The 24,595-nt window shown below is 38.8% G+C and overlaps 1 protein-coding gene across 1 annotated transcript in view; it reads left to right on the top strand.

Annotated features, from left to right (window-relative positions):
• Window positions 1–24,595, top strand: part of LOC121319010 (protein piccolo-like) — a 106,333-nt gene that overhangs the window by 21,685 nt on the left and 60,053 nt on the right. The window contains exons 4-5 of the mRNA XM_041256243.1: window positions 15,348–16,010; window positions 19,256–24,539. Coding sequence (XP_041112177.1) covers window positions 15,348–16,010; window positions 19,256–24,539 — 5,947 coding nt within the window. The remainder of the gene's footprint in view (window positions 1–15,347; window positions 16,011–19,255; window positions 24,540–24,595) is intronic.

Genomic DNA, 24,595 nt, shown 5'->3' with positions numbered 1-24,595 from the left:
TTTTTTATAGCGAGGTGACCAGAACTGAACACAATATTCAAGATGAGGTCTTACTAGTGCATTGTACAGTTTTAACATTACTTCCCTTGATTTAAATTCAACACTTTTCACAATGTATCCGAGCATCTTGTTAGCCTTTTTTATAGCTTCCCCACATTGCCTAGATGAAGACATTTCTGAGTCAACAAAAACTCCTAGGTCTTTTTCATAGATTCCTTCTCCAATTTCAATATCTCCCATATGATATTTATAATGTACATTTTTATTTCCTGCGTGCAGTACCTTACACTTTTCTCTATTAAATGTCATTTGCCATGTGTCTGCCCAGTTCTGAATCTTGTCTAGATCATTTTGAATGACCTTTGCTGCTGCAACAGTGTTTGCCACTCCTCCTACTTTTGTGTCGTCTGCAAATTTAACAAGTTTGCTTACTATACCAGAATCTAAATCATTAATGTAGATTAGGAATAGCAGAGGACCTAATACTGATCCCTGTGGTACACCGCTGGTTACCACACTCCATTCTGAGGTTTTTCCTCTAATCAGTACTTTCTGTTTTCTACATGTTAACCACTCCCTAATCCATGTACATGTGTTTCCTTGAATCCCAACTGCGTTCAGTTTGAGAATTAATCTTTTGTGCGGGACTTTGTCAAAAGCTTTCTGGAAATCTAAATAAACCATGTCATATGCTTTGCAATTATCCATTATCGATGTTGCATCCTCAAAAAAATCAAGCAAGTTAGTTAGGCACGATCTCCCTTTCCTAAAACCATGTTGACTGTCTCCCAGTACCCTGTTACCATATAGGTAATTTTCCATTTTGGATCTTATTATAGTTTCCATAAGTTTGCATATAATAGAAGTCAGGCTTACTGGTCTGTAGTTACCTGGTTCAGTTTTGTTTCCCTTTTTGTGGATCGGTATTACGTTTGCAATTTTCCAGTCTGTCGGTACCACCCCTGTGTCAAGAGACTGCTGCATGATCTTGGTTAGCGGTTTGTAAATTACTTCTTTCATTTCTTTGAGTACTACTGGGAGGATCTCATCCGGCCCAGGGGATTTGTTTATTTTAAGAGCTCCTAGTCCCTTTAACACTTCTGCCTCAGTTATGCTAAAGTTATTTAAAACTGGATAGGAACTGTATGACATGTGGGGCATGTTGTCAGTATCTTCCTTTGTAAAAACTTGTGAAAAGTAATCATTTAACATATTTGCTATTTTTTTTTCTTCCTCTACGATTTTTCCATTTGTATCTCTTAAACATTTAATCTCCTCTTTGAATGTTCTCTTGCTGTTGTAATATTGGAAAAACATTTTGGAATTGGTTTTAGCTCCCTTAGCAATGTTCATTTCTATTTCTCTCTTGGCCTTTCTAACTTCCTTTTTGACTTGCGTTTGCAGTTCCGTGTACTCTTTCTGCGTACTTTCTTTTTGGTCCTTTTTTAATGCTCTGTAAAGTGCCTTTTTTCGCTGAATATTTTTTTTAATTGATCTATTAAACCATGATAAATCGATGCATCGCCTCAGCCTTAGATTGAACACATCCTCTGAGGTTAGTGAATGTTTTAAAATACAAGAATAAACATGGCATCCATATTTAAAACAGTTGAAAGCTTTTATTCTATTAAACTTAAAACAAAATTTAAATAAAATATGTGTTAAAGTTTCCACTGTCCTGTTTTTACCAATAATTTCTAGTATAAAGTGCATTGTTATAAAACAATACAACTCCCAATGGCACATTATAAATGTGTGTGTGTGTGTGTGTGTGTGTGTGTGTGTGTGTGTGTGTGTGTGTGTGTGTGTGTGTGTGTGTGTGAATTTTCATGATCAGTTGCTATTTTGATCACTAGCAGTGTGATTTTGACATCATCAAGGGAAGATACCATTGTCGGTCATTATCTCTGGTGTATGCAAATCAGTGTAATTAGACATACAAATGTACAGCAACACAAAAGAGCTGGTTTCCCAATATATTATGTGATTGAGTGAGTGCTTGTGAGTGAGTGTGCTGTCTGACAGTATCCTCTAACTTGTTCTTAAGAAACATTTTAATGTATTTTAATTGAACTATATACAGTATATATCTGTCTTTAAATGAACTGTGTTCATCTGACACCCTAACATGTACTTTATTTGTAATAATGTTTAACAAAATAAAAAATAAACAAAGTTGTTAAAAAATATACAAAATAAAGCTGATTTCCGTGCAACATCGATAAATGAAACATATCGTCAATCACTGGGGTCAATGCCTATGACTGAACTTGACCCAGGGAATCATTGAATACAGTTGATTACAATTTAACCTAATAGCAAAGCAATAGGTCTTTCTCATACAGATACCAAAAAGTCCCACAATAAACCACAATATGGCAGCCATATTAAAGCACAGGTCAAAGTGAAGTGTACTATTACATTTTGTTTCTATAGTACTGAACATATGTAGACTTATAAAATGGTTTATGTGATATGAAGGAGCAGAAACTCGTGTCAACATTTAATAATTGAGCAGGAGTGCTGTTTGGTAACAGTGTTACTTGTAGTATCAGAGGAAACTGTGTTACATTAAATTCACACAGTTGTTTGGTATTTTTTCCAAAATGTTAATTTGAGCCTGGTTTGACTGCATTAGTAATTACTGAATCACTTGTTTAATTGTTATATGAACATGTTTATTATAAGTCAATAGAAGTAAAAGTAGCAAACCTATTGGCACAAAACAGTCCTTAAACTCTGTTTACTGCCTAGAGACAAAAGCATGACTGCATAATATTATTACAAAGTACACACATGCCTAGTATCTATCATTGCATTTTTATGGAATAATTTCTGTTAAATACACTTGTCTGGAATAAATGTTAATTTATCTTTTTAAAAGTGCAACATAACTAGCTCATCAACTCATTATATTGCAAGTACATTGAAGCTTTGTAGTACTATTTGTGGCCTATAATGCAACAGTACCGATACAGGTTGTCAAAACATTGTCATGGTTACCATTTTGTTTGTTTTGTACATTGAAAGCAAATATATAAATTATGGATGATCTACTTCAATGTGCAGCCTGATGACAAAGAAAACAATCAATATCTCAAACAAATAACATGATTAATGTTGTGTGTGCTGGACAGTTATGAACATAGCAGAGGCAAGTCAGATGGATAACTGCACCATGCCCAACATATATGCATAAAAAACCAATAGCCACTGAGTGAATTGAAAGCTGATAACTCACTGACACTGCTTCTAGACAGCTTTGGCATTGCATTAGGGTAAATATTAAGTTGCAGAATAGAACCAGCTAATGGCAATAAAAATATTGATTTCAGAATCCTCACAGCCTAGGTTTCGCAACTCCTGGATACCTTTTGAGGATTTTTTTTTTATTTTATATATAGATGGGGATGCAAAAATAAATGAAATCAGACTTTTCCCAAATTAGAAAATGTATTTACACAATCAAAGGCTTGACAGACATTGATTTAAAAAAGTCCTTCAGATACTATAATCTAAACAGGTGGCTCTAATCAATGAAGACATCTATCTCAAATGATCAAGGTTTTCTTTTTTGCAGATTCAGTTCTGCATGTGCTAGTACTGTAAACACGTTCATGGAGTACTGTAGTTTTTATCAATGAGGGTAGCCTAAAGACCGAGTGGGTTGAATTTTGGAGAATTACTTTCCTTAGATCAAATGTTGCATATGTTTTGGAACAGTGCAATGTGCCTTGACATTCTAATATTGGGTTGAAAGAATGCGAAATAAATTCCGAAATGATATCCTGTTAGAAAAAATTCTGTAGTGTTGAACACAAAAAATGTTAAGCAAAGCTAGAACCGTCAACACGTCTTATATATAATATACAATTACAAATACAATTCTCTTTTGTGGTACTTTCCCACCCAGGCAAAAAAAAACAAAAAAAACCCGACAATTTAAGACATGGGGGGGCCACAAAATAAGTGTAACAATGGCAGAACAAAATACTGCCATGCCATTGCTAGTTATTAAAATATTTTGATTATTAACATTTTCTGTATTATTATGTTGCTTCCTTTATTTTGTGTTCTATTATTTCCTAATATAGTGCATGCTTGGTGGGAGAGCTCTGTTTGCTCAGTTGAAAAATGGAATTCAGTATTTAATTTGCATTGCACCAGTGCCCTTCTATTGGCGTTGCATTGCAGCTCATACTCGCTGGTCGCATCAAGTGTGTAACGACCTTTAATTTTGAGGTCAGAGGAACAAATCCTGTCTACTCTGCTTAAGAGCGGTAGCAGACACTTCCATGTAGTTACTATATCACTTAGTCAGCTACCAGAGTTAATTAACTATGTTGCATAATATATATATATATATATATATATATATATATATATATATATATATATATATATATATCAGATATATATACACTACGTTTATCTATTTTGAGCTGAAAGGTAATATAGCTTACATCCAGAAACTGGTGTACTTTGCAAGTTTTACATTTACGTCGAATCTAATCCAAATTCTGGAATTAAAAATAGGAAGCTATATTGCTATGTAATTCCATTTGCTTTTAGATGTAGTTGTCTGGAAGAGCACATTACTTTGACACAGGTTAACGTACCTCCTGTTGTGAGATCTGCAGGGGACAGTCATGTTAGTGAAGGTCACCTAATGGCGAATATGCTACGCACCACATGGCCTGTATACAATCAAAATACTGTATGTGGAATAATATTAGTATTGATTCATCTTACACTCAAGTAAAAGACCAGCAAAATATTGTGTTTAAATCAACTATTGATTTAAATTAATCAAATGGGGGCTCTGTTTGGGCAGCAAACAGCAACTGTATGTAAACGATTTGGCATTGAATTATGAATAGCACGTGATATTGGTAACAGTTATGAACAGTAATACAAAAATAGAGAACCAAAAGTTAAGGTTTAACCTCCTTTACTTGCTCAGACAGAATTGCAAAAACAAAAAAAGAACCCCTTGATTTGTTCAATTTACCGTTCATTTTTTTATGTAAGGAATATCTTTCATACAACCATTCAAAACTGATAATGTCTCTTTAGAAAAGCCTTTTTGGAACCCGGCCTTGCATTTTGTAATACATATTTGAAGATTAACAGTGAATGAGAATTACTGTGTGGTTTGCATAAGTGTTATAATCTGCATGACCAACAAAAAACAGCAATAATTAGAGATTATATTATTTTCAGTAAAGCAACACAACACATGTATGTATTATTCAAGTCTTCCATGCTAATGTTTCAGCTACAGTTTCAGTTCTGCGTCGTTGTCTGGAAGATAGATTTGATTTTTGATTAAAGTCAGTGAAGTATATAGAAGTGGCTTCATTTAAACGTATTTCACTGACTCCCCTTTCGTGACTCAGGTCAAATCTAACATTGTCATCAGTTCAACATTAACCGCTACACAGAAGCAAGCTTTTAAAATATGGCAATAACATTTGTATTCATTTCATAGTACTATGTGGACAGCAACTGTTAGCAGAACAGTAAAACAATATTCTTAAAAGGTAGAAATTAAGCACCTGTATAATACATGTTCAGTGTACTTGGCTGGACTTTTCATTGAGAGTGTGTTTGTATATACAGCAGGTTTCTTCAGTTTAAAAAAAAAAAAAAAAAGTACCGTAAATAACTTTTATGATAATCATAGTGACACAGCACCTGCTAATATCCCATAAGCTATTTAAGATAACAACTTCCTTCGCTTTGAACTCTGACCTAAGATGGCTGCCTATCGGGCTCATGTGGCTTTTTAGTTTCCTTGTGATTAAGACCTAACACTTTGCCATATTGCCTTCATACTCGGTGCATGGATGATTTGTGTGATTCTCTAGATTAAGGATGGATGATGGTATAATAACCCCTTCCTGACAGTTTTTGCAAAGCTGCTGCTACTAATGTCAAAGCCTTGTGTATAAGAAGCAATTTTAGTCATTTGCGGTAGTGTTATAAACCTGCATGCTAAATATTTTGCTGACCATGAAATTGATTTCTAAACTAATATGATGTCCTTATTTAGGTCATGTGATTTTTGAAGTTGAATAGAGACTAATTTTATACTGATAGCCTTAATATGTGTTAAATTTGTAAATGTCTAACTGAATGCCTCTCCCATTTTCAAGTGCTAGCAGAGCATGGCAGGTCCATGTACTGTTAGAGTGCTGGCTCTTCTACACACCCCCAGTATTTTACAGGCTGTCTGAACCAGCTGTTGTTTTATTTTAAACTTGTTTGGAAATGTTTTTGTGAATAGGGTTGCTTAGTAAAAAGAGTGAACAACATCGTGAACAGAATCCTCATACTTGTCTGGCAGTTCAAGTCTGTTTTTTTTTTTTTATGTGTACTTGACTTATTTGGTTGATTTGTTGGGAAAAGGTTCACTGACTTTCCTTGCATACACGTGAGGAGACAAGCATCCCTGGGGATACGGTTTCCAATTTCTCAACCAGAAACTCTTAACATGCCTGGTTTAGAGAGATATTAGCAACTAATGGGACCCTCGTTTTCATCTACTACACAGACTGAATGCTAACAAAGGAAAGTGTTTCCGCATAGATGGGTTAATTGTATAGCAGGAACACTACTGAATGGTAATAATGTACTGCAGGGGGAAGTTTATTTCAAATACAATATTTATTGTCTCAACTCAAGTATAATATATATATATATATATATATATATATATATATATATATATATATATATATATAGATAGATAGATAGATAGATAGATAGATAGATAGATAGATAGATAGATATATAGATAGATATAGATAGATATAGATATAGATAGATATAGATATATAGATATATAGATATATAGATATTCTACAATTTGCACCAGGATTTACTAGTAATTAAAACAGAAATTGATATACAATATAATTCTAAATAACACAGATAATATAGTAATTAAGATTAATGCACAATGTTTTAGGAACAAGAGGGACACAAGTGTATTGTCAGTATGGATATGGCCAGAGGTTAATATAAGGTAGCAGTGAAACTTAATTTTTTACTGGACAGCCCCAGTAATAGAGCTGTATACCAAATCTTACAAAACCTAAACCTAAAGCCAAATGACCAATATGGCAGACATCATAATGTCAATATCAAATCACTAACACATTTGGTGTGCAGTATTGTATAACCCTACACATGTGAAGTCACAGCCTCCAGTCAACATTTCACATTTTCTCCTGACCTTTCTCAAAAGAAGGGCCACTCCCCTGTATTTACAGAAACCATACATTGGCCTGACAATTTGATACTGCCCTTTTCAGTGTCTGTATTACTAGCAAATATCCTGCACAGATTCAGTAAATAATAATAATAATAATAATAATAATAATAATAATAATAATAATAATAATAATTAATTTAACAATATGGTTAATTTTAAACCTGTGGTGAAACAAGCTTGAACGAACTTTGGACCTACAGTAAATCTGGATTTCATGTAATGGACATACAAAAAATAGTCCAAACTGGTGAAGTGAAATGAAAAAAATAATTTGTTTTAAAAAATTCTAAAAAATAAATAACGGAAGTGGTGCGTGCATATGTATTCACCGCCTTTGCTATTAAGCCTCTAAATAAGATCTGGTGCAACCAATTACCTTCAGAAGTCACATAATTAGTTAAATAAAGTCCACCTGTATGCAATCTAAGTGTCACATGATCTGTCACATGTTCTCAGTATATATACACCTGTTCTGAAAGGCCCCAGAGTCTGCAACACCACTAAGCAAGGGGCACCACCAAGCAAGTGGCACCATGAAGACCAAGGAGCTCTCCAAACAGGACAGGGACAAAGTTGTGGAGAAGTACAGATCAGGGTTGGGTTATAAAAAAATATCCAAAACTTTGAACATCCCACGGAGCACCATTAAATCTATTATTAAAAAATGGAAAGAATATGGCACCACAACAAACCTGGCAAGAAAGGGCCGCGCACCAAAACTCACGGACCAGGCAAGGAGGGCATTAATCAGAGAGGCAACAAAGAGATCAAAGATAACCCTGAAGAAGCTGCAAAGCTCCACAGCGGAGATTGGAGTATCTGTCCATAGGACCACTTTAAGCCGTACACTCCACAGAGCTGGGCTTTACGGAAGAGTGGCCAGAAAAAAGCCATTGCTTAAAGAAAAAAATAAGCAAACACGTTTGGTGTTCGCCAAAAGGCATGTGGGAGACTCCCCAAACATATGGAAGAAGGTACTCTGGTCAGATGAAACTAAAATTGAGCTTTTTGGCCATCAAGGAAAACGTTATGTCTGGCGCAAACCCAACACCTCTCTTCACCCCGAGAACACTCAGCATGATACTGCCACCACCATGCTTCACTGTGGGGATGTTTTTCATCAACAGGGACTGGGAAACTGGTCAGAATTAAAGGAATGATGGATGGCGCTAAATACAGGGAAATTCTTGAGGGAAACCTGTTTCAGTCTTCCAGAGATTTGAGACTGGGACGGAGGTTCACCTTCCAGCAGGACAATGATCCTAAGCATACTGCTAAAGCAACACTCGAGTGGTTTAAGGGGAAACATTTAAATGTCTTGGAATGGCCTAGTCAAAGCCCAGACCTCAATACAATTGAGAATCTGTGGTATGACTTAAAGATTGCTGTACTCCAGCGGAACCCATCCAACTTGAAGGAGCTGGAGCAGTTTTGCCTTGAAGAATTGGCAAAAATCCCAGTGGCTAGATGTGCCAAGCTTATAGATACATACCCCAAGAGACTTGCAGCTGTAATTGCTGCAAAAGGTGGCTCTACAAAGTATTGACTTTGGGGAGGTGAATACTTATGCACGCTCAAGTTTTCTGTTTTTTTGTCTTATTTCTTGTTTGTTTCACAATAAAAAATATTTTTCATCTTCAAAGTGGTAGGCATGTTGTGTAAATCAAATGATACAAACCCCCAAAAAATCCATTTTAATTCCAGGTTGTAAGGCAACAAAATAGGAAAAATGCCAAGGGGGTCAATACTTTCGCAAGCCACTGTAAAAGTCAAAACATTACAGGTCAAAAATAGCCTTCGATTTTGTTTTTGTCTAGTTAGTGCAACATTTGCATATTGCAGGTATCAAATACAGTGCTGGAAACTGGTTTATTATACACACTGTACTCATTCTACGAGCACAGGGCTAACATGTTGGAAACATAGGGCAAAAACAATTAATCTGTAGGGCTAAATCAATAATGCAGGTTATCAAATATAGTGCTATTAAACACACAGACCCACAGTTTTATGAACATGACTTTTAGCAAAACAAAAATATCTGTGGCGCTAAGACACATCTTTTCGACATCGCCTCCACCTTTCCTGTGACTTGCAGCAATCGATCTTGGGATCCATACCTTTGCTATGTCACTGTTTGCATAAATCCCTGATTCCAACCAGCGGGCAGTTTAGCAGTATGTCTATTGCAGCACTGAGGCATTACAGAATTGAAGCAGTGGTGTTCACATTGGAATTTTGGTCATTTTAGGTGTCTATCAGGGATTTTTTTTTTTTTATTAGAATATATGATGTACACCTGTTCCAGACTATTTAACACTTGATAATTTTCTAAATATTATATCCATAACCTTGTATTTATTTATTCTGCAGTAGTGTCTGTCACATTCATTTCACTCATTGCTTGTTGTGACTTCAGGAAATCAGGGATTTAGAGTAAGCCTTTCTGTAAATCTGGTGGGTTTGTGTTACATTATAATGCCCTTATTGCTGTGCACAAGTGCAGATTGATTTAAAAAAAAAAAAAAAAACACAATGCTTCCTAGAGAAGCAGTCTGACTGGAATAACCTCTCGTGGCCAGCCATACACACACACACATACATACATACAGTGGCTTGCAAAAGTATTCAGACCCCTGACCAATTCTCTCATATTACCGAATTACAAATGGTACATTGAAATTTTGTTCTGTTTGATATTTTATTTTTAAACACTGAAACTCAGAATCAATTATTGTAAGGTGACATTGGTTTTATGTTGGGAAATATTTTTAAGAAAAGTAAAAAACTGAAATATCTTGCTTGCATAAATATTCAACCCCTGTGCTGTGGAAGCTCCCAGTTTGCACCGATGAAAGAAATTGCCCTAACGAGGTCACAATTACTTTACCATTGGCCTCCACCTGTGAACCATTAAAGTTGCTGTCACATTTGTTGGATAAAAACCCCACTGTTGAAGGATAATTGGTAAGGCTGTGAATCTGAAGGAAAATGAAGACCAAAGAGTGTTCTACAGAAGTTAGAGATAAAGTAATACAAATGCATAGATTAGGGAAAGGGTACAAAATAATAATATCCAAGTTTGGATATCCCAGTGAGCACAGTTGGATCAATAATCAGGAAGTGGAAGCTGCCTCACACCACCCAAGCACTGCCAAGAAAAGACTGTCCCTCAAAACTCAGAGCTCAAACGAGAAGGAGACTTGTGAGAGAAGCCACAGAGAGGCCAACAATCACTTTGAAGGAGCTACAGAGTTCAGTGGCTGGGAGAGGAGTAATGGTACACCAGTCAACCATATCAAGAGCTCTGCATAACACTGGCCTGTATGGGAGGGTGGCAAGAAAGAAGCCGTTACTCAAAAAGTACCATTTGAAAGCACGTCTGGAGTTTGCCAGAAAGCATGAGAGTGACCCAGCTGCGATGTGAGAAAAGGTTTTGTGGGCAGATGAGACCAAGATAGAGCTTTTTGGCCAAAACTCAAAGCGCTATTGTGGTGCAAACCTAACACTGCCCATGCCTTGAGACACACCATCCCTACAGTGAAGTATGGTGGTGGCAGCATCATGCTGTGGGGATGCTTCTCATTAGCAGGGACTGGGCATCTTGTTACAATTGAAGGAAGAATGGATGGAACAAAATACAGGAAAATACTGCAAGAGAATCTGCTTCAGTCCGCTAAAAAACTGAAGCTTGGGAGGAAATTCACCTTTCAGCAGGACAATGATCCCAAGCACAAGGCCAAAGCAACATTGGAGTGGCTCAAGAACAAAAAGGTGAATGTCCTTCAGTGGCCCAGTCAAAGTCCTGATCTCAATTCTATTGAGAATCTGTGGCACTATTTGAAAATTGCGGTCCACAAGCTTCGTCCAACCAACCTGAACAACCTGGAGCAAATCTGCCAAGAAGAATGGGCCAAAATCACTCCGACACTGTGTGCAAAGCTGGTACATACTTACACCAAAAGATTTAAAGCTGTTATTGTAGCGAAAGGTGGCTCTACCAAATATTAATGTATGTGGGTTAAATACTTATGCAAGCAAGATATTTCAGTTTTTTATTTTTCCCAACATAAAACCAATGTCACCTTACAATAATTGATCTTGAATTTAAGTGTTTTAAAATAAAATATCAAACAGAATGAAATTCCAATGTACCATTTGTGATTCAGTAATATGAGAGAATTGGTCAGGGGCCTGAATACTTTTGCAAGGCACTGTGTGTGTGTGGTGTGTGTGTGTGTGTGTGTGTGTGTGTGTGTGTGTGTGTGTGTGTGTGTGTGTGTGTGTGTGTGTGTGTGTGTGTGTGTGTGTGTGTGTGTGTGTGTGTGTGTGTGTGTGTGTGTGTGTGTGTGTGTGTGTGTGTGTGTGTGTGTGTGTGTGTATTTAATAATGAGAGTAGACACATACAGTATATTTGGTGTCAAAGCAAGCTCTGCCAGTGTTTTTTTTTTTTTTTTTTTTTTTTCCAATGTGATACTTCTAAAAAGAAATTAAGGATTGTAGAATATAACCATAACTGTGTTGTTTTACAGGCACTCTATTTCAAATTTTAAGTAATAATAGAATCATGCAGTGCACACTAATGCATGGGCAAAATATGTTATGGACAGATCCAGTGTTAATGAGCAATTAAAAACGACAATGGAAATTGTAGTGAAATAGAGTGGTGACCCAGTGGAATAAGCCACTGTATACTATGAGTCACTCAAGTATTAGTGCAGTAGTTTTCAACCTGGTCTTTTTTTCCACTAGGAACATGTTTTGCATTGTTTAACAAGTGCGGAGAAAACAGTACTTACATACAACCTGTGAGACTGTAAACAGCATAGCTACGGTAAATATTCTAGTCACTATTCATCAAAAGAGTGCAACACAGATCTAAAAGAAAGAAGAGGACTAATTAAAATGAGTGGAGTGTGGGTGGACAATCTGCTAGAATGCATTGCAGTGTGTCTTCATCATCCTCTGCCTTTTTCAATCCACTGCTGGATGAAGGCCTCCCCAAGATTCTTCCACAAAAGCCTGTCTGCTGCATCCCTCATCCACGTTGCTCCAGCTTGTTTCCTAATTTCATCTTGCCATCTTCCTGGAGGTCTTCCTCTTGGTCATTTTGTATCTCTTGGGATCCAGTCTAGTATCTCCTTGGTCCAGCGATGGTCAGTTGTTCCTGCTACATATCCGGTCCACTGCTATTTCATGTTTCTCGCTCTTATAATAACACTGCATTCTTTTGTTTGTGCTGTTATCCATTCTTTCCTTTTCCTGTCTCTTCTTGTTATTCCCAGCATGCATCCTTCCATACTCCATTGAGTTGTTTGTAATTTTTGACGCATTTTTGCATTGAGGGTCCAGGTTACGCATCCATGAGTTAGCACTGGCATCACACATTTGTCAAAGACTTTCCTCTTGAGGCATAAGGGTAGTTTCCCTTTCAGAAACATGCTTAGTCTTCCTAAGACACGCTAGCCCATTTTTGCTCTTCTGATTTCTCACATTTGGTTCTCTGTTGCCGAAAGTAATTGTCCTAAGTATACATGGTTATTGACTTCTTCAAGCTTGATCCCATTGACTTCAGTTGTCTGTGGAGTGGTATATTTATTAAACATGACTTGAGTCTTCTTCAGGTTCATTTTCAAACCCGCTTTGATGCTAGCCTTGTGTAGTTCTTGTATTCTTGTTTGTAATTCTTCTGGGTATGTTGTAAATATGAAGATGTCATCAGCAAATCATAGGTGATTCAAGTAGGCTCCATTGATCTTTAGTTCTTGAGGCTTTCTTATGTAAAAATATCACTGATGCGTTGTTCCAGGTGTTTGGCACTTTCTTTTGCACAATACAATCTGTAAAAATATTTGACAATATTTTTGACAGTTCTTCACCTCCTTTCACGATGTCAATCATTGTGCTGCCTTCTCCATGTGCCTTTCCTTTCTTCATATGTTTGATATCAATTTTAATTTCTTCCGAATGTGTGAGAAACTTTTTAAATTAATTTGTGTTGAATGTATCCTTCAACCAGTGCAAAGTAATACCAGTACCTTGGCTATAGAGACTATAAATTGACTTGAAGAGCTTATGAGTGCTGATTTATAATTTGTTTGTTTCAATTAATGTATTAAATTAATTTAATAGATAAACACGTTATTTTTAAGAATAAATTAAATAAATTCAAATAAATTCAAATACAATTATCAGAATTATTTTCAATAAATTCAAATAAATTATCAGAATATTTTCAGAATTTGTCTCATGAAGTTGACTGTACCAGGGAATGTACAATTTTTTAAATTAAACAGCTGGTTACACAGTTGGACAAGTCTGTTTGGGTTACAGCAGGGTGATGTTGTGACTTGTCTTTTTAGTTGTCACGTGTAAGTTTTCAGGACAGAAGTGAGACGCTGTTTGCTGTTTTAAAGAGGCGGTTTTAAAGTTTTAAAGTTAATTTGAAATTATGTTTATAGATTGTCCCACTGTGGGAGAATTTAAAAAACGATTCAGTCCGGATCCCAAGCTTGTGTAGCTGCTAAGTGAATATTGTAGAATTTGTGTTTATTTTAGTAGTTTTCCAGTTCATATTATTTTTTGTTTGTGCTGAATAATCATTAAAAACTGACACAGCCGAAGCGGTTATTTTTTTTTTTTTTAGTATTCCGCTTTTCTTTATTGGCTTCAATTGTATTAACTTCAGCAGTACTGAGAGAGAAGTGTCTTGTAGTACTCAAGGTTTCATTTTTTTCCTGATCTTTTCTGTCTAAATCCTCCAGGAATGTGTGGACACTGGAGTCACCAAACAAATTAAAATTTACCTGGTGGCCAATTCAAAATTATATTTTAAATGTTCTTAAACGCTCGGCGCAATAATATCTGTTTGTAAAACATCTTAGTTGCTAGGACCTGTTTTTACCCATTGGTTGTACAGTAATAATTCAATGGCTTGGAATGCCTATCAGCCAATCAGGACACAGATAACTAACGTATAATATATATATTATTATATATATATATATATATATATATATATATATATATATATATATATATATATATTATATATATGTGTGTGTGTGTGTGTGTGTGTGTGTGTGTGCGCTACTATTTTTTGTTTTTTTTATTGGAACAAGCTTTTTCCACTTCAACTGTGGCATCTCTATAGCAGATTGTGATTTTTTAGTACCTCAAGGTTAGCAGTCACATAATGGATCACTTGTTTCAGTTGTAAATTGAAGCTGTAACATTGAATCACCCTCAAAAAAATGTTTGTAACGTTGTTGAAGCTGACAACATGGGATCCTTCAAGGAACTGCTTGATGAGATGTTATTCAGAAATCTTTTTTTTTTTTTTGCAGCATGTTTTTTACATCTGAAAATTATCCCTCTTGTTTCACTATATCTAAAAGAAAGAATATACTAAAAACTGACAATCATTTAAAAGTTTCTCTAATGCACAGCTTGCTGTATTACTTGTCCTGTATTGATATTGATTTTATTTAAATTAAGGATTGATAAAACCATCTTAAGTACACACTTCTGACAAATCAAAGGTAGAGAGTGTAGATCACATCCTGCTTCTTAATACCAGTAGCAGTCATTTTGAATAATGTTTATCTTAATACATTTCCTAGGTCTGCATGATAAAGTGTGTTGCGTTAATGATAATCTAGAGTACTTTAGTTGGATAGCACTGTAAGGAAACAGGAGCTTCTTGTTTACATTTGGGTGACTCATCGTCTAATTTAACTATATGGGTGTAATTACATAGAGCCAGTGCTTTATAATTACATGGTTGTGGACATGTAGGCAAATATTTACTTGGCTGGGTTTAAACAAAAACCTGGGCTCTGTATAACTGATCCCCATAGAGACAGTATGAAACCCATATCAGTTTATTCCTTTGTTAAAGTATGTAGTAGTAGGTAAAACACGGTCATTTTATAGTAAGTTGTTATGTTGCACATTAACTAGTAAAACTCTGGTGCTCAAATCAATACTGCAATTACCAACTTAACACAGTTCTTTTCACTTGGATCAAATTGATAGTAACATATTACACCCAATGTTTCTTTTACAGAAAGAATGGCTTTGCTTAAACTGCCAGACACAAAGGGCCCTTGCTGGACAACTTGGAGACATGGGAAAAAAGACACCGCCAATGCCTGTCTCCATGAAACCAACAGCCAAGCATCCCCCAGCACCTAAAATTCAGCCTGGGCCCACAGAACAGCCACCTACTCAAAAAAGCACTGAAGTCATCATTGAACCCACACCAATAAAAGTGCAACAAAAAAAGGAGGAAGTGCCATATAAAGGAGAAACAGCCACAGTCCCTGTGATAGAAAAGAAGGATGAGAAAATACCTCCAAAGCAATTGACAAGGACACCTTCTCTTGACAAAACACCACCACAGAAGCCTAAAGACATAAGCCAACCTGAGGTCAAGATAGACAAAAGTGAGAAAGCGTCAGTCACTGAGCCTACGAAGCCCTTGCCAGACACATCTTGGAAAACAGATCAAGTTGAACAGAAAAAGGAAACTGATGCACATGGAGTACAGAAATTAGATAAGACTGCTCCAGCTCTTCAAGTATGTAAGCAAGCAGAGGGTGGTCCTACTACTGGGTCAGCAGAAACCTCCTTGTCCAGGACACAAGAGAAGAAGCATATGACAGAGATTCCAGTCGAAGCACAGTCATTGAAAAAGCCCATCCAAGTGGAAACTGTGAAAGAAAAGCCTGTGAGTATTTAATGGAGTGGAACCAACCTGAAAAAAAAAAAGAAAAGTTTTTGGCTGCCAGCAGTTTTAGAAATCGTTTATATCAACCTATTAATTTTCTCACAGAATGTAAATTAAAGTATCATAAATACATGTCGGACACATTACATCAAATTTAGTGATTGCATTGGCTTATAAAGCAAAAACAGCAAAAAGCTCACAAAATTGCAAGTGTTTTTTGTATACCAACTGGATAACCATTAACATTTAATTTGTAACTTTCAGTTGTGTAACTATATATAATATATATATATATATATATATATATATATATATATATATATATATATATATATATATATATATATATATATATAAAAATCACAAAAAGTAGTAATACAACTTATGCTAAGCTGAAGCTTACTACCATTTGTATATATTAGTACACATATTCTAACTTTTTACATATGTGTACATGGATGAATAACATTGGGTTACTTACCATAACCCTTGTTCCCTGAAAGAGAAGACAACCACCAAAACAATACTTATGGGATATACCTGCCTTTTGGTAGGCCCCTTCCGTGGGGTTAAAACTGTCAGCCATTTCTCTTTTTGCTTCAAACCCATGAGGGCAACTGATGCCACCTCATTGGTTGGTGGTCATCTTCTCTTTCATGGAGCCAGGGTTATGGTAAGTAACCTAATGTTCCCTTTCAATTCAAAGACAATCACCAAAACATTACTTATGGGAAAGTATACCAGAGCCGTCACACGGGAGAAGGAACGGCAGCATATGAGGGACACATCAGAATCGCATAACCCAAGGTTAGCGGTGCGAGTGTGCAACCTCAAAGACCATCATGCCCAATGAAGGCAAGGAAGGCTCTATCACATTAAGGTGATAGAACCTGGAAAAAGTATTTGGCATAGCCCAGCTAGCCGCATTACAGATATCTGATAGTGAGGCCCCTCTGAAGAGGGCCCAAGATATAGCCAACCCTCTGGTAGAATGTGTGGCTACCCTCCCAGGTGGGGGCAAGCCGACACAGTCGAGGCTGTGTCCACAATCCAGTGCAACATCGCTGCTCTGAGAGGGGCTGTCCTAGGGTCTGTATGCTATCTTGCAGAAACTGCAAGATAACAGGCATAGGGCAAGAGACTGGGTCATGACCCTTAGTCAGACACCAGTTCATGAAAATATCTCCACTTGTAGGCATATAATGACCTAGTGGAGTCTGCCCTAGCATTTTGCAACGTATCCACGACTGCATCAGTTAGCCCGAGAGCTGACCAGCGGTCCCGTTCAGGGGCCAGATCCATAATTGGAACCTGCCCAGTTCCAGATGCCTGTTGTCTGACTGAGGAGATCCAGGCGAAGCGGGATCTCCAAGGGCTGGCCTTGTAAGAACTGGAACCAGATTCTCCTGGGCCACCTAGGGACCACTAGAGAAAACTGTCGCTTTCTCTTATCAGACCTTCTCCAAGAAGGGGGCCAGTATAGCATCCACACACTTTGAAAATGTACGAGGAGCTAACGGCCAAATGGCAGCACAGAAAACTCGTAAACTCTTCCCTGCCGAGGTACTTCCTGTGCTCTGGACGAATGGAAATGTTAAAGTACGTGTCCCGTAAGTCCACGGTGGTGAACCAGCTGCCCAGCCAACCGGCCAGGAGAATGTGATGGTGAGTTTGGAACCTCCTCTACTTCAAAAACTCATCAATGAGTCACATATCTAGGATGGGCTGAAAGCCACCATCCTTCTTGGGCACCAGAAAATATCTCGAGTAGAAACCCTCTCTGTAGGAGGTTGGGGTCTACAGGACGAATGGCTCGTTTGCACAGCAAGGCGACCACTTCTTTCTGAAGTACCGAGACCTGAAGTGGGTCTGTCAAGGATGTATTCATGACCCCTTGAAAGGAAAGTGGCCCCAAGCGGAACTGTAGGACATAACCGTTGTGCACGGTAACGAGCACCCAGGTGTCCAATGTGCAAGCACACCAGTATTGCAGCTGGTGTGCAGAGAACAGATGGGTCTGAGGTCACAAGCCTTCAGGGCCCCTGCTGGGTCTGCTGAAGTTGAAGCAGATCCCTTTGAGGTGGCCTCCTAGGGTGACGACACTGGAACTGCCTCCTGGAACACTACTGGGTGGACTCACCATGGCCCGTATTCCCGCTACCTTGCGGGAGGGGCCGGTTGCTTGCTGCCGCTGTGGCCTGTAGGCGCTGCCTCAGGTCATCCAGCGGAGACGTGGGAATCGGAACTGTCCTGGTAACAGTGCGTGCCTGGGGAGATTGCCAACGGTTCAACCTGCCCCGTGCCAGAGCACGGGGAGGGAGTAGTGCAGCCACTTGCCGAGATGCCTTGCTTTCTCAGTGGGATTGCTGCAAGATCTCCACAGCTGGCCTAAAGGTATGCCCCGAGGATATTGATCCGTCTCACAGTGCTGCCGTATCCGCATCGATGACCCTCGCCTGCAACAGCCATAGCTGTCTACAAGCTACTACCAGGCTTGCCAGGCTTTGGCCTAGGATTTGCCCTTGAAGGCTGGAGATCTGAAGCAGCGTGCCTGACAGGAGGCGCAATTCGGTAGTCACCGGCTCTGGGAGAGGGGCTTCCCTCAGTATGCTGTCCATATAGGTAGTCAGTATATCCGCCGTTTTTGCAAGGTGGGTCACCTGTGCCTTCACAACATATACCCATTTGAGGTGTGCCTCCTGTAACCCTGCACTGCGGGACCGAGGAAATCAACCCAGGAAGGGGCCTTTCGGCAGCTGTGATATAAAGAGCTCAGTGAATACCTACCAATAGGCAGGCATATCCCATAAGTAATGTTTTAGTGGTCTTTCTTCGAATGGAAAGGAAACTGCATTAAAAGTTGACAAATGTTTAGGAATTCATTACATTACATGTCATTTTACTTAAATAGAGGTAACCTAGGGATTTCAGAAATTCCTTTTTTGCTGTTAGCATGTTTGTTATAATTATGAACAAATGATAGTTATGGTGCCATGACTCAAAGGTAATTAAAAAGCCTCAGTGTAAATAATAATCAGACTGCACAAAAAGAGAGCAATTGTGTTTCTTACTGCTTCAGTTTCATAAAAGTGCAAGAAAAATAGGAATGCTTATTTTGACACAGTATTTTACCATTTCAAAATCAACACGTTAATACATGTGTGTTTGTTGGCAATTGTTTTCTAGATTGAAAACGTTTATAATCTATTAATTTTAAATTAACCTGACACAATTGTCATTTACAGGAAAAGGAAGATGATAAATCTGATACTTCAGGTTCTTCACAGCAGAAAAGCCCCCAAGGTTTGAGTGATACTGGCTACTCATCTGATGGTATCTCAAGTTCACTAGGTGAAATCCCAAGTCTTGCTCCAAGCGATGAAAGGGACTTGCTTAAAAAGCCTTCAAAAAAGGACTCACTTTCTCAAGAGAGTAGTCCTTCAAGTCCATCAGATTTGGCTAAACTAGAAAGCACTGTGCTTTCAATTTTAGAAGCCCAAACAAGCACAGTTGAAAAAGATCCATACAGCCTTTACTGTGAGCAGGAAAGGGATCGCCACAGATCTAGAACGTTGCCAATCACCCCAGAATCTTGCAGTTCGGATGATGAGGATCTGGAAGACATCCAAGAAGAGGATGAAGAAGCACTGGAAGAGGAAGATCAGAGTGATGCATCACCTAGAATATATGTCAGAAAAGGTCACGATTCTAAGAATGGTAGTTCAGCAAGTAGGCAACATTATGATTCCATTGAAGACAGCAGTGAAAGTGAACATTCCCCTCTCCCGCAAAGAAAAAAGAGGGTGAGTATTGGATCCTCCAGTAGCGATGAATACAAACAAGAGGATAGTCAGGGTTCTGGAGATGAAGAATTCATTCGGAAACAGATAATTGGCATGAGTGCAGATGAGGATGCATCTGCTTCTGATGAGGATGATTACATTAGGACTCAGATTAAAGAAATTAATGCAGAGCAGAAAAAAGATCATGAGGATCGAAAAAGCAAAGGCAAAAATTCAGCAGGGAAAAGCAAACGACTAACCAAAAAAAGTAGCACAAGTCATGAGGATGACCCAGGGAGGAGGCATTCATGGCACGATCGTGATCAGGAAGAGGAAGTGTGTGATGAAAGCCCGGAGTCAAAGTTCAGAGAAACCAAAAGTCAGGAAAATGAAGAACTCTCTATCTCAAGTGGAGGAGGCCTCAGACGTTTTAAGACAATTGAGCTAAACAGTACCACTGCGACACCATATATAGAAGGGCCAGAGAAACAGAGGAGTCAGGAAGGCTATGAGGGAGAGCTTGAGATGGAAAGCCTAACTGACTCTCCTGAGGATAGATCAAGAGGGGAAGGTTCATCTAGTCTACAGGCATCTAGTTTTACACCTGGAACTTCACCTACATCTGTGTCATCACTTGATGAAGACAGTGACAGTAGTCCCAGTCACAAAAAAATGAGTGGAGAAAGTAAACAACAAAGAAAGGCCAGACACCGAGCACATGGCCAAGTCCTTCCTACCATTGAAGACTCTTCTGAAGAAGAAGAGCTGCGAGAAGAAGAAGAACTCATGAAGGAACAAGAGAAGCAGCGTGAGCTGGAACAACAACAGAGAAAAAGCTCCAGCAGGAAATCCAAGAAAGACAAAGATGAACTAAGAGCACAGAGGAGACGTGAGCGTCCTAAAACACCTCCAAGCAATCTGTCCCCAATTGAAGATGCATCTCCTACAGAAGAGTTACGTCAAGCAGCAGAGATGGAGGAACTCCATAGGTCTTCTTGCTCTGAATACTCTCCAAGTATTGAGTCTGAACCTGAAGGGTTTGAAATTTCCCCAGACAAAATTCTAGCAGTTCAAAAGGTGTACAAGTTACCAACATCTGTATCCTTGTATTCTCCAACTGATGAGAAGACTATTGATATATCCCAAAAAGCTGCTACTCCAAAATCTTTAAAGTGTGCAGATGAAGTTTATGAAGAAATGATGCAGAAAGCTAAACTGCTTCAAAGTCAGAAGGAAACAGATGTAACACACGAGAAGGAGCCATTATATGGAGGTATGCTAATTGAAGACTATATTTATGAATCATTAGTAGAAGATACATACAGTGGAACAACAGACTGCAGCTACTTAACTGCACAACAAGAATCAAGCAAAGGAGTAGTGCAGGAACCTACAAAAAAATTAAGATCGCCAGATCAGGTTTTTGATGATATGATGCAAAAATATCGAACAGAAGAGGAATATTATTATTCACAGCCATCAAACAAAACATTTTCTCAGCATGACATGAGTTTGCCACCTTCTGTCAGTAAGATAAGCCAGGTTTCAGATTCCACAGGAGGTATAGAACCATCTACAAAGGAAGAGAAAACACTGCTGGATGCAGATGCCGCTTATGAGGAGCTTATGAAGCGGCAAAGGGCTATTCTGACACCTGGGACCAGTCCAACCCAGCCTTCTCCTGTTTCATCAGACATGTCTTTAACTTCATCTGCATCTGGGTTCAGGGAAATGCAACGTGAATCTATAATGTCAGCTCCCATTACAGGTCATGGACCTGCCACGTGCACATCAGTAGTAGTCACAGTAGCTCCACTCAGCAGCACAATATACCCCATTCCTGATGTCACAATTACACAACACTTTACAGCACAGGAAGATATTGAAGAGGAATTCATAAATAAGTATGCAAGTGAGTCACAGGAGCCCCACTCAACAGCTTCATCAGAAGCATCTCACCATGCTACAAACATCAGTATACGGACATCAACTGCAAGTACAACATCCACATCCGCAATCACAGTAACATCTTCAATGACAAGTCCCATTTCAGTAGTTTATGAAACCCCAACTTCTGGATCTACCCCTATTTCAGTTTCAATGAAATACACACACCCAACACCACCACCACCACCACCACCACCTGTATCATCATTCCAAAGCACTACAGGCATAGTCTTTGTAGCGGAGGTCTCTTCTGCAACAAAATCAACTGCTGCTGCCACCGATTCTGCTGATACAGTTAGTGTTCGCAAGTACAGAGACTCTGTAATAGTTGACATACCAGCTAAAGCTGAAGATAGTACATTTTCAAAGTCTACACCAGTGGTTACATCAATTGCCCCCCCTGCTTCAGGAGCTGAAATAAGTTCATCAGTGATCAATCCAACTTCAGTCAGTGTTTCCCTTGCACAGGTTTCTCCCACTACTGCACCCCTAACAGTGCCACCTAGCATAGACCATGTTGTAATCTCAGTGCCAGGTTTTGACGGTTCTACTGATGTTACTCACAAAATGGTGAGGGAACCAGTTGTAACAAAATTAGAAGAGGTATTAAAACCTTATGAACCTAAAACAACAGCAGTGATGTGTTCAACAGGGGTTGCTGCTGCTCGGGCTGTCTTTCAGGCTACTAGCAAAGTCTCATCAGCCTCTACTAGTTCAATTTCTAGTACTCCGTCTCCTATTGTTGTAAGTGTATCCCCTTTGCCTATTGTACCACGGTATAATTCCTCAATATTTACAACTGTCTCTACTGCTGTCACAACCACGGTGTCAAAGATCCCCTCTACAACCTCTTCAGCCCCATCTGTTTCCTCTCAAGTCGTCTCATTTTTCAGAAGCTCTTCTCAGGAGTCTGTACATGTACCAGTGCCATCACCACCTCCTCCCCCTCCTCCTCCTCCATTACCACCACCAACCTTACCCAAGCCATCTATTTACCACAAAAAGAAACCGCCAGTTAGTACACCAACATTAATTCCAACTATTGCAACAGTTCCAGTTTCCGCAACAGTAACATATGCTAAGGCAACCATTATAACCACATGCCCAAGTCCATCGGTAAAAGGCTCAGTGGTTCCTGTTATGAAAACTCCAGTTCCTCCACCTGTTCCACCTAAGCCACTATCTATCCCAGTAGGATTGATGTTTGGTCACAGAACAGTAGAAGGAGTTAAGCCTCCAATTGCCCCTAAACCAGGGGTAGCCCAGCCAACCATAACTACCAAGGGATATACAGGGGATTCACAAGCAAGATCCTTCGTCCCACCAAGCACAACTGCTATGACACTAAATCTAATCACCCCAGCTGAATGTAAATTGATATCCCCTTCATCCCCTATGTCTCCCTATTCTAATAAATCCTCACCAAGATATACTAATTCTCTTCACGAAACCTATGTGGTTATCACTTTACCATCTGAGCCTGGCACTCCAACAGAATCTATAACAACCCAGGCTCCTTTAGGGTGTCCACCAAAGCAACAGGGGCAATCAAGCTTGTCACCTATGTCTTTTACTCAGCATACAAAATCTGTGGAAAGCCAAGAAGTTATGGGTCCAGATAAATATGTTTCAAGTGTGAGTCATGTTTATTCCTCACTTTCTACTTCAGCAAAACCTCCTGTAACTTTGCCCAACATAGTAGCACAAGTTGTGACCACAGAGGTTCAAAGAACTACAGTTTCTCTTGTTCATGAAAGGTTGCCCACTACAAATGTTGCCAGTGTTGTCATTACCATTCCCCCAGAAATAGCTAAACATCAACAACCTAAAACAAGTAAAGAAAATGGCAACATACAATTTGTTGGTGATGTGATTGATCTCCGTACTTTAACAAAACTAGATGTTGATATGACTGATAAAGGAATGGATTTATCCACTGGTTCTGTGGATTCAAGACGACAGTCTTGGTCAAGTGAAGGCAGTGGACGTCAGATAAGTGCTGTGCAGCCAGATATTGTAAATCTGAGTACTGAATCAACGCCAGTATCTACATTAGCCATTGTGACTGAGAGCATAACCATTGTGACTTGCACTGCTACTATAGCAGCTTACAGCAGTGCAGGTGAGAGACAAGTGGATATAGGTCATGCAATATCAATGCCACTACAACTGACAAGATCTAAGCCTTTTGAGCCTGTTGCCCAAATAACCTACAGAACCTTGGATACTCGGTCTATAGCAAGCAGCAGTTCAGACACCCCTATAAATCTGTCTTTTGGTACTGCTGCATATATAGGAGCTGGGAAGCCTGTAACTGTTGCTCCTACAGGGATAACCAATGGCTTCATTGATGTTTTTACAAACCCAGAATCTTTTCAAAATGGAGCTGTGGACCTAAGCACTACAAAGCCTCTTCGAACGATGGTGGCTGTTAATGAATCTACTTCAGAAGTGGTTACTACCATTATAGAAGAAGATGACAAACCTGTGGACCTAACTGCAGGAAGAAGAGCTGTTTGCTGTGATGTTGTCTATAATCTTCCATTTGGAGGGATCTGCACATCCCAGCAGCCTGCAAAAACTCTGCCTGAAGATCGTTTTGGTTATAGAGATGATCATTATCAATATGACCGCCCAGGACCTTATGGCATGCGAGGTATTGGTAGCATGAAACCTTCCATGTCTGAAACTAACTTAGCAGAGGCTGGTTTGTTTCTTTACAAAAGCAAGAACAGCTTTGACTATCGTAGTGATGTGACAGAGGGTGCAGTGGACCTTACTTCTGGAAGACTATCTGCAGGTCAGTGTTACACAACAGCTGATCTTTCATTAAAATACCATGGGTTACCCCAGCTC

The sequence above is a fragment of the Polyodon spathula genome, chromosome 7 (genome assembly GCF_017654505.1).
Source record: "Polyodon spathula isolate WHYD16114869_AA chromosome 7, ASM1765450v1, whole genome shotgun sequence".
Lineage (NCBI taxonomy): Eukaryota > Metazoa > Chordata > Actinopteri > Acipenseriformes > Polyodontidae > Polyodon > Polyodon spathula.
This window is presented reverse-complemented; position numbering and strand designations above follow the sequence as displayed.